This window comes from Salmo trutta, chromosome 35 (assembly GCF_901001165.1).
Source record: "Salmo trutta chromosome 35, fSalTru1.1, whole genome shotgun sequence".
NCBI lineage: Eukaryota > Metazoa > Chordata > Actinopteri > Salmoniformes > Salmonidae > Salmo > Salmo trutta.
The window spans coordinates 12,794,275-12,804,513 of record NC_042991.1 but is presented as its reverse complement, the minus strand read 5'-3'; the positions used below and the strand labels follow the sequence as shown (position 1 = coordinate 12,804,513).

The following is a 10,239-nucleotide window of genomic DNA, read 5'->3' as shown; positions in this document are numbered from 1 at the left end:
TCGTATTTTTCCGAGTTCCTAGTAGTTTTGAATGCAGCAAATGTACGGACAATGTGAAATCCATAGATAAGGGGGCCTTATGAATTTATTTCAATTGACTGATTTCCTTATATGAACTGTAACTCGGTAAAATCGTTGAAATTGTCTTTGTTCTTTATAGTTACAGGCACGTATTTTTCGGTAACTGGTGACGACCCGATATTCGGGATACAACAGCGTCACAAAAGTTGAAATAAGATATGTTGCTTGTGTAGGCTACTAGAATATAGAGTTTTTAAGGGGGATATATACGTATTTAATAAGGCACTGTATGCACGCAAAATTGTATGCATTTGTGTTGCACATCCACATTCATACAGTACAGCATGCCAGGAAAATTATTCCAATATATAGTCTACCTGTTGTCTGTCAAATGTATGGCCTACCACTAGATGTCGCAATGTGAGCAGTGCACCTTAGCCTAGTAGGCTACCGGTATTATATTTCTACCGTTTTGTGTAGATATCATCCAACAATCATCAACATTTATTTAGCCAGTGTGCGCAATTTTGACCATGTTCACTTTAGCATATTTTCCCCATTTCACCCACCTCAATCTATGGATTGAGTGAATTGACAGCTGAGTTGATTGTGTCACCCAATAGGTAACTTAATTGGTGCCTCCTCCCACTGATATGACAGCACGACATTCAAGTTTATTAAAAGCTTTTCACAATTCATCTGGGCCTGTTATTATAGGAATAGCGTCCAATGCATCATCTTTTCTGAGCTGACCATTTGAGCATATCAGGTTCTCTTGCAATTATTTGACTGTTCATCTGAACCAACAATCAAGGGACCTGTTGCGGTGAAGACCAGATCAGGTACGTGGTGTCTAATTTTGTAGGCTAGCAAGTATCAACCCAAAATAGCCTATTTGTGTGTTCTGTTTCGGTGGTTTCTGGGCTACACAAAGGCTACAATTAATAGGGCTATAGCCTAACACTAATTTGAAGAGGTTCTATGCATTTTTCCTATATTTCATAAACAGAAACTGACCAAGTTGCTTTGTGCAAGTCCAATATCCGCCACTTCCAAAAACAATCGAGCGCTCTCGGTCTCCCCCTCTGATTGTGATTCAAAGCAATGGAGTGAGCATTTTTCCCGTTCCTATGCGCACAACAGACGTTTGCAAGCTCGCGGAAGGTTTACAGCACTTGTAGGCCTACGATTTTCAGCCACAATTCACGTCTGGAGTCACATTTAGGCTACTTCATCCGATAAACATCAAGAAATGAATTAGATTACTTATAAATGACTCGTAAATGCATTCAATTTCTCAAAGCAAATGTTTCTGGCACGGAATATCGGCACTTTGGGCAAGAGAGGGACACAATTGGAAGGGAGATCGTGTTCAGTTAGTTTCCTGCACTAAGGATTGTTGGTAACCAGATTTACCTGAAATACAGCTGGAGTAGCCTATGGTGCATACCTGGAATACAGATCGTGTCTAGGGTATTTAAAGGGCTCACAGTTTGCAAGAATGAAAACATTTCAGGGGAGAATTAGCTGTTTTTGGCACAACAACGGCAAGAAGAGCTGGCTTTTATGAATAACTATCTTTCATTATGTCATTGTCAGCAAGGGCACCAACGCATATTATTGAGATGCAGACTCTTCTGAAGGGCAGAAGAGTGGGCTACTGGCTCAGCGAGAAGAAGATCAAAAAGATGAATTTCCTGGTATTTGTGGACATGTGCAGGTAAGAACAATATCTCTTTTACGGAGTCCAATATCTCTTTTACAGATGTTTACAGAGAATGCACACCAATATAAATACAAAATTCCCAGAAGAAAGAAAAGGCTGTCAACTGCAAACACATTCACCAGTAATACGGTTTTATATTGAAGAACTCATTGGGAGGGATCTTTGCCCTTTCCTCCATTGTGCTTATGGACTGCCCTCTTTGATTCAAACCACAGGTTTTCAAAGGGGTTCAAGTCAGGAGACTGAGATTGCCATTGCAAAATAGCCATCAAAAAATGATTTTTGTGGTCAATTAACAATTTATTTGTGAATTTATGTGTGGTTGAGGTCATTGTCTTGCTGTAAGATCCACTTGTGGCTGATTTTCAGCCTCCTTACGGAGGCAACCAGGTTTTTGGCTAAAACGTCCCAGTACTTGGTAGAGTTCATGTTAACCTTGACAAGGGTCCCAGGACCAGTGGAAGAAAAGCATCCCACCACCATATTTTACAGTAGGTAAGAGGTTATTTTATGCACAGGTTGTTTTTAAACCACTCTTGTCCGCATTTCTTTTACACTTGTTCAGTCATGTTTGTTACCTCATTAGCTTGTTAGCTTACAACCTGGTAACTTTACCAGTATATCCAAACATTTGGGAGCACAGAAAGAAAGAAAGTGATGGCTTCTTCAGGAGATCAATAATCATACCAAATGAATGAATGTGATACTGTATCTTGCATGTCATCACAAACTTGGTGCTCTTAAAGAGACTGTACAGTTTTCAATGCAATGCATCTCAATAGGAAAATAGTGCTTTTACATAATGTAAAAACCCCAAATTCCACATTTATTTACATGGTTACAAATTAGATTCTAGGGCACATGTGCTTCAGATTTAGCTATAATTCATATAGGCGCTCAATCGATTTTTAAAAAGTAGTATTTTCTGGTGCTCTTAATTCTGTTGTGCTACCAATGAAAAATGTTATTTAGAGCCCTGTGTATGTTACCTCATTTTACATATCCCAGTGAAACAGGAAGCTATGCAAGGCCACAATTCTGATGAGATTAACTTCATTTCAATTAGAATGATAATGCAGATTTTAATTGATTTTATTTATAAGAAACTTAAGGATAACAATAATTTTGACATCTCATTTTGAGATTTACTTTTACTTGTTAAACAATATTTCTCTGAGCAATTGTATTTGTATAAAATAAAAAAGTGTTTATTTTTTTAAACATACAAATTCAGAGCTTTATTGTATTTATCTTATACAGTATTTTTTGCACATCTTTATCAAGGGTACCAGTAATTTGACCCAACTGTACCTCGGACTATGCTATGAGCAACTGCAGCGTTCAGCTCTTCTCCTTGTTAAAGCCAGGAACTGAAAAGTGAATGTGGCAAAGTACTGGCAAGTCATTGTGAGTCTTGTGCTAAAGTAGGTTTACCCTACGCCTGTTGATCTATAGGTAATAGGCGTTAAGGGGCCCAAGTTTGCAGCCTGGTCTCAAGCAGTATAGTAGTGTTGAATGCCAAAGTTGTGAATTTCCTCTCCATGACGTTTAACACGTCAAGAAATGTCACATGGCTCTCACTTAAACCCATGCATGTCGCGCACACACACAGCGGAGAGTGTTATGTAAATACTGTGAGGCGTCACTATGTAAAGCCACTCCTTCAGATGGATGTATGGATAAGAAAGACTAAAGGGACTGTGTCACTGTTCCTCAACCTCCAGGATAACAACACTTCTTGTCTCCCTTTGCAGCAATGTTTACCCTGTGGTTCACAAAACCTATGGGCAGACATATCTTACTTGAACTGATTTAGATTGCTGTGATTTGTCAAACACTTCCTGTCTCTCTCTGTAGAGCCGGACTAGCGCACGGGGGGGCGGCTATGCTGGTCCAAATGAAGGTGTCATTAAGCCCCCCCCCCCCCCCCCCCCCAAAACATTGTAAATATTTTCACATGACCCTTCCCTTGTACTGTAAAATTAACACCCTCCCCTCCCTCAGAATTAACTCCAAATAGTGTTTACGACCCAAGATAAGTTAGCCACGCTTATAAACAGTGTGATCGACTTTACCACTTCAGCATTTTTAACAGGTCTCTTTCCATTCATCAACTGGCCACTGAACAGTTTGGATTGATTTTATTTGTCAGTAAAGAAATGGATATCAATCATGACGCAAGGTATGTGGATACTCGTCGAACATCTCATTACAAAATCATGGGCATTAATATGGAGTTGGTCCTGCCCTTTGCAGCTATAACAGCCTCCACTCTTCTGGGAAGGCTTTCCGCTAGATGTTGGAACATTGCTTCTGGGACTTGCTTCCATTCAGCCACGAGCATTAGTGAGGTCGGGCACTGATGTTGGGTGATTTAGGCCTGGCTCGCAGTCGACGTTACAATTCATTCCAAAGGTGATTGATGGGGTTGAGGTCAGGGCTCTGCAGGCCAATCAAGTTCTTCCACACCGATCTCGACAAACCATTTCTGTATGGACCTTTCTTTGTGCACGGGGGCATTGTCATGCTGAAACAGGAAAGGGTCTTCCACAAAGTTGGAAGCACAGAATTGTCTAGAATGTCATTGTATGTTGTAGTGTTAAGATTTCCCTTCATTGGAACTAAGGGGCCTAGCCCAAACCATGAGAAACAGCCCCAGACCATTATTCCAACTCCACCAAAATTTACAGTTGGCACTATGCATTTGGGCAGGTAGTGATTTGCAGGCATCCACCAAACCCAGATTTGTCCTTCGGACTGCCAGATGGTGAAGCGTGATTCATCATTCCAGACAGCGTGTTTCCAGTGCTCCAGAGTCCAATGGCGGAGAACTTTACACCACTCCAGCCGACACTTGGCATTGCCCATAGTCTTAGGCTTGTGTGTGGCTGCTCGGCCTTGGAAACCCATTTCATGAAGCTCCCGACGAAGAGTTCTTGTGCTGATGTTGCTTTGAGGCAGTTTGGAACTCGTTAATGAGTGTTGCAACCAAGGACAGACTATTTTTATGCGTTACAAGCTTCAGCACTCTGCGGTCCCCTTCTGTGACCTACCACTTCGCGGCTGAGCCTTTGTTGCACTTTTGATGTTTCCACTTCACAATAATGGCACTTAAAGTTGACCGGGGTAGCTCTAGCAGGGTAGAAATTGGACAAACTGACTTGTTGTAAAGGTAGTATCCTAGGCCTGTGCCACATTGAAAGTCAATGAGTTCTTCAGTAAGGCAAATATTTGTCTGTGGAGGTTGCATGGCTGTGTGCTCGATTTTATAAACTTGTCAGCAACGGTTGTGGCTGACAATGGCCGAATCCACTAATTTGAAGGGGTGTCCACATACTTTGTATGGAAGAAAAGCTTAGGCCTAAATGAAATGCTGGTGGCATGCTACAACACCGACATGCATTTCTTGGTCTCATGGCTACTGCATCTGCTGTACAGAAGGAGGCTAATTAGTTAAATGTATTATTGTTAGATTATAGAAGTAACTGTGGTAGACCAGAAACATTCCTCACCAAGTTCAACTGTCGGAGTCAGTTGGAGCACCGGGGTGCACTGCCGTTATATCTTAGGCCTGCAGTAGCTAAAGCTTAATAGCCACACTATACCAAACATTTCAAAACTTTTAGAATATCAAAACTAAGTCAAGCCAATATTTATAAGAAAAATACAAGCAGTAGCTTGAATGTAAACCAAGGAAAAAATGCACTATCCTCCCCTGTGCACAATTTTTTTTGTGTGTGTCCTCCCGAGTGGTGCAGTGGTCTAAGACACTGCATCGCAGTGCTAGCTGTGCCTCTGGGTTCGAGTCCAGGCTCTGTCGCAGCCGGCCGTGACGGGGAGACCCATGTGGTGGGGCACAATTGGCCCAGCGTTGTCTGGGTTAGGGGAGGGTTTGGCCGGCAGGGCTGTCCTTGTCCCATCAGGCACTAGTGACTCATGTGGCGGGCCGGGCGCAGTTCACGCTGACATGGTCGCCAGGTGTACAGTGTTTCCTCCGACAAATTGGTACGGCTGGCTTCCGGGTTAAGTGGGCATTGTGTCAAGAACCTGTGCGCCTTGGTTGTGTTTTGGATGCATGGCTCTCGACCTTCGCCTCTCAGGAGTGCTTACGGGAGTTGCAGCGATGAGACAAGACTAAGTACCAATTGGATACCACGAAATTGGGCAGAAAAAAAGGGTAAAAAATATTTTATATCTATCACACATGCATACATGCATGCATACATACATGCATGCATACATACATGCATACATGCATACATACATGCATACATGCATGCATGCATACATACATGCATACATACAAACAACCCTCCCAAAGCAAAAAAATTAAGTTTGACAACCCTCCCCTATTTTTGGACCACCCCTGCCCCACAGTAATTTTCAATCTGTCCTTTAGCAATATTGCCAGTGACTCAAGTGGACAGCAAACAAACAAGATAATACAAATCCAGACCCTTTTCCTTCAAAATATTTGCTTTTAGAATGTCAGGATATTGTAAAAGAAATGAGGAAATTAATCCATAACCTGGTAATGAGTGCAGGGTTGGAGTAATGGATTATTAAAAAAAAAATAAAAAAAATGTAATTGAATAATCTGTTAAATTACCAGCTAAAATATTGTAATCAGATTATAGCTACATTTAACTAGATTGCATTTAAATTCAGACAGGATGTTTGTGAAAAAATCGTTCAACGTTCTGTTTTCTCTGACTTTCAAATCAGCATTTGAAAAAAGGCGCATGTTGAGTCAGAGACCACTTTGACACACCAAATGCATTTGATGGATCGCGGGAAAAGGGCAGGAATAGGCTTTTCTAGGCTACAGTCCAAGCTAGGTCTTCCAATGGTGCAACGGCTGTCGGCATCCAAAGATATCGAAGTTGCGTAAACGCTTGGAGGTAAGGACGACCAGTGGTGTAGCCTATGGGAAGAAATGGATATCACTTATTATTGATATCGACATGGCACATTGTCGCACTGCTGCTCTCATTTAGCTATTTGCGCCTTACCGATTTGTGGTGGATGACTGTTAACAAATGTATGTGTAGCCTTCCCTGTAGCTCAGTTGGTAGAGCATGGTGTTTGCAACAGCAGGGTTGTGGGTTCGATTCCCACGGGGGGCCAGCACAGAAAAAAAAATGTATGAAATGTATGAATTCACTACTGTAAGTCGCTCTGGATAAGAGCCTCTGCTCAATGACTAAAATGTAAAAGTATTTTAACCCAATGGTTGAATTGCTTAACTTTAAGCTGCCTATCAATTTTTGTTTTTAACTATTGGACAGCCAGTGAAAAATATGCTTTTGCAACCGCTGCATAATGCGGATCCCAACCTATGGAATAAAATTGAGGGAGTCCCTACCTTCTGAACTGTGGTATTGTGTTCATACTGTCAGAAATGAGTTTAATTCAACAAGACCACGTGGGGCATACACATGCTAAAACTTGCCACTTGATAGTTGCTAAATGTTTTGACTTTAAAAATTAACAATATATTCTTCAAGAATCAATCAGTGCATTCGGAAAGTATTCAGACCTCAACTTTTTCTACATTTTGTTACGTTACAGCCTTACCCAAATGGGTCAAATTGTTTTTTGTCTTAATCTACACAATACTCCATAATGTTTTTTCCCTCCAGATTTTTAAGAATAAATAACTGAAATATCACATTTTATGTAAGTATTCAGACACTACTCAGTACTCACCTTTGGCAGTGATTACAGCCTTGAGTCTTCTTGGGTATGGCGCTACAAGCTTGGCACACCTGTATTTGGGGAGTTTCTCATATTCTTCAGTGCAGATCCTCTCAAGCTCTATCAGGTTGGATGGGGAGCATCACTGCACAGCTATTTTCAGGTCTCCAGAGATGTTTGATCAGGTTCATGTCCGGGCTCTGGCTGGGCCACTCAAGGACATTCAGAGACTTGTCACGAAGCCACTCCTGTGTTGTCTTGGCTGTGTGCTTAGGGTCGTTGTCCTGTTGGAAGGTGAACCTTCGCCGCAGTCTGAGGTCTTGAGCACTCTGAAGTGGATCAAGGATCTCTCTGTACTCTGTTCCTCAATCCTGACTAGTCTCCCAGTCCATGCCGCTGAAAAACATCCCCACAGCATTATGCTGCCACCACCATGCTTCACCGTAGGGATGGTGCTGGGTTTCTTCCAGACCTGATGCTTGGCATTCGGGCCAAAGAGTTCAATCTTGGTTTTGTCAGACCAGATAATCTTGTTTTTCATGGTCTGAGAGTCTTTAGGTGCCATTTGGCAAACCCCCAGTTGGCTGTCATGTGCCTTTTACTGAGGAGTGGCTTCAGTCTGGCCACTACCATAAAGGAATGATTGGTAGAGTGCTGCAGAGATGGTTGGAGAACCTTCCAAAAGGACAATCTCCACAGAGAAACTCTGGAGCTCTCAGTGTCCTTCGGGTGCTTGGTCATCTCCCTACAAACTTCTTCAATTTTAAGAATGATGGAAGCCACTGTGTTCTTGGATACCTTCAATGCTGCTGATATTTTTTTGATAACCTTCCCCAGATCTGTGCCTCGACACAATCCTGTCTCAGAGCTCTACGGACAATTCCTTCGACCTCGTGGCTTGGTTTTTGCTCTGACATGCACTGTCAACTGTGGGACCTTATATAGATAGCTGTGTGCCTTTCCAAATCATGTCCAATTAATTGAATTTACCACAGGTGGACTCCAGTCAAGTTGTAGAAACAGCAAAGGGTCTGAATACTTAGGTAAATAAGGTATCTGTTTTATTTTTAATACTTTTGCGAACATTTTCTAAACCTGTTTATTTGTCATGGGATATTGTGTGTAGATAAGGGGGGGGGCATTTTAATACATTTTAGAATAAGGCTGTTACGTTACAATGTGGAAAGAGTCAAGGGGTCTGAATACTTTCCGAATGCACTAACTTTTGTAAATGTCTCATGAACTAGTTCAACTGTCACACCCCACGAGAATCTATAATATAAGCTTGTTTTTCTCCAATGTTTGTAAATGTAAACAAACACTGTCATTGCTTTCAAGAGGGTGCAATTTCCTGTAAGTTGCTGTTAAAATTGCTACAAATAGAGCTCACATGATTCTTTAGTCTAGATGTCAGCGGCATGTCTGTTCTACACAATATATGCATATTTTTATATGTTCCACAACATGGTGTACTGAATGTGCGGGGCCCTGCTGTCCCTCGCTGTTTTTGTGGGTGGACCAAACCATTCCACGCTAAACCCCGCCGCCTGATGACCGTCTTCTTGGGCTGACCCAGATCTTGCCTGGAAACCCGTTCAGTCCTCGGGGGCCGGAGTGGGGTCACACTTTTTCCCCATCCCTAGTAAGCACAGCAGATTTGAATCTAACTGCATTCAAAACTGAAGATCATGATTTAGTCGATTATTGGAGTCTGGTGTGTTAGCAAGGGCTGCGGATAAAGTGACATAAATTGGCCCCCGAGGACTGTTGCCCATCCCTGACCTAAATAAAAGCATGTCCCAATTGTCATGTTGTAAAATATAATTTGAGACTCATACATATCTATTACATCAATAATACACATCTAGCCAAGAGCATATTCAGTAAAGGCTTAACCCCTTGCTTGACAGTGCAATGAAGAATCATCAGACAACTCACTTGGATGCTAATGCTAGGTGCTGATTGTTTGGTTTTGAGGCTTTAGTATTTGTAGCATGATGCTCTGTACTCATTACATTGCTGTGTGTTTGACACTCATTTCTATTCTAGTCAATTTGAGCATTTCATTCCAATTCAAATAATTGATTGACCGGTTTAAATTGGTGTGCGCTGAATACAATTCATTTGCTGGTTGTTATGCATTTCCTGGTTATGTAACAAGACATTTATTCCATTGTCATAGCTTTGTGGGTTTATTGGAGAAGGGTTTCTCATGGTATTTGTCAGTCACAAAGACACCTGTGGTTGAGGTGTCCCCTAAACTGGTTTATTTTGGGGGGAAATATTTAGGTACTTTGACTGTCAGAATAGGATGCTGCTCATTTTGTATATTGCCAGAAGCAACCTAGCAAAATGTTACAGCCCGAATTCAAAATGGATTAAATGTATATTTTTCCCCTCACCCATCTACACACAATAACCCATAATGATAGTGACAATGTTTCAAGTTATTTTGCAAACTTATTAAAAATTAAATGCATATTTAATTTACAAATATTCACAATCCTGAGTCAATACTTTGCAAAAGCCCCTTTGGCGGTTGGTTATATATTTGAGTATTGTGCAAAACTGATACAGACATACCCATCTGGATTTGTGGATTTTCTTCCGTGCTGATTTTCTCAACCTCTGTTACGTTAGATGTGGAGCGGCGGTCAACAGCAATCTTCAAGTCTTTCCACAGATTTTGGATTTGGCTGTGCCACTCAAGGACTTTTTAACTTTGTTGTTCTGATGCCATTCCAGCATTGCTTTGACTGTATGCTTGGTCATTGTTCTGTTGGAACGTAAATCTT

The 10,239-nt window shown here is 41.5% G+C and overlaps 1 protein-coding gene across 4 annotated transcripts in view; it reads left to right on the top strand.

Annotated features, from left to right (window-relative positions):
* Window positions 1–784: 784 nt before the first annotated feature.
* Window positions 785–10,239, top strand: part of itpk1a (inositol-tetrakisphosphate 1-kinase a) — a 66,862-nt gene continuing 57,407 nt past the window's right edge. The window contains exons 1-2 of one of the 4 annotated variants that reach the window (XM_029733368.1): window positions 785–863; window positions 1,621–1,741. In XM_029733368.1, the coding sequence (XP_029589228.1) occupies window positions 1,647–1,741 (95 nt within the window). In that variant the 5' untranslated portion in view covers window positions 785–863; window positions 1,621–1,646. Of the gene's footprint in view, window positions 864–1,096; window positions 1,742–10,239 lie in introns of those variants that run through there. The other 3 variants (XM_029733367.1, XM_029733366.1, XM_029733365.1) reach the window with 3 other exon arrangements.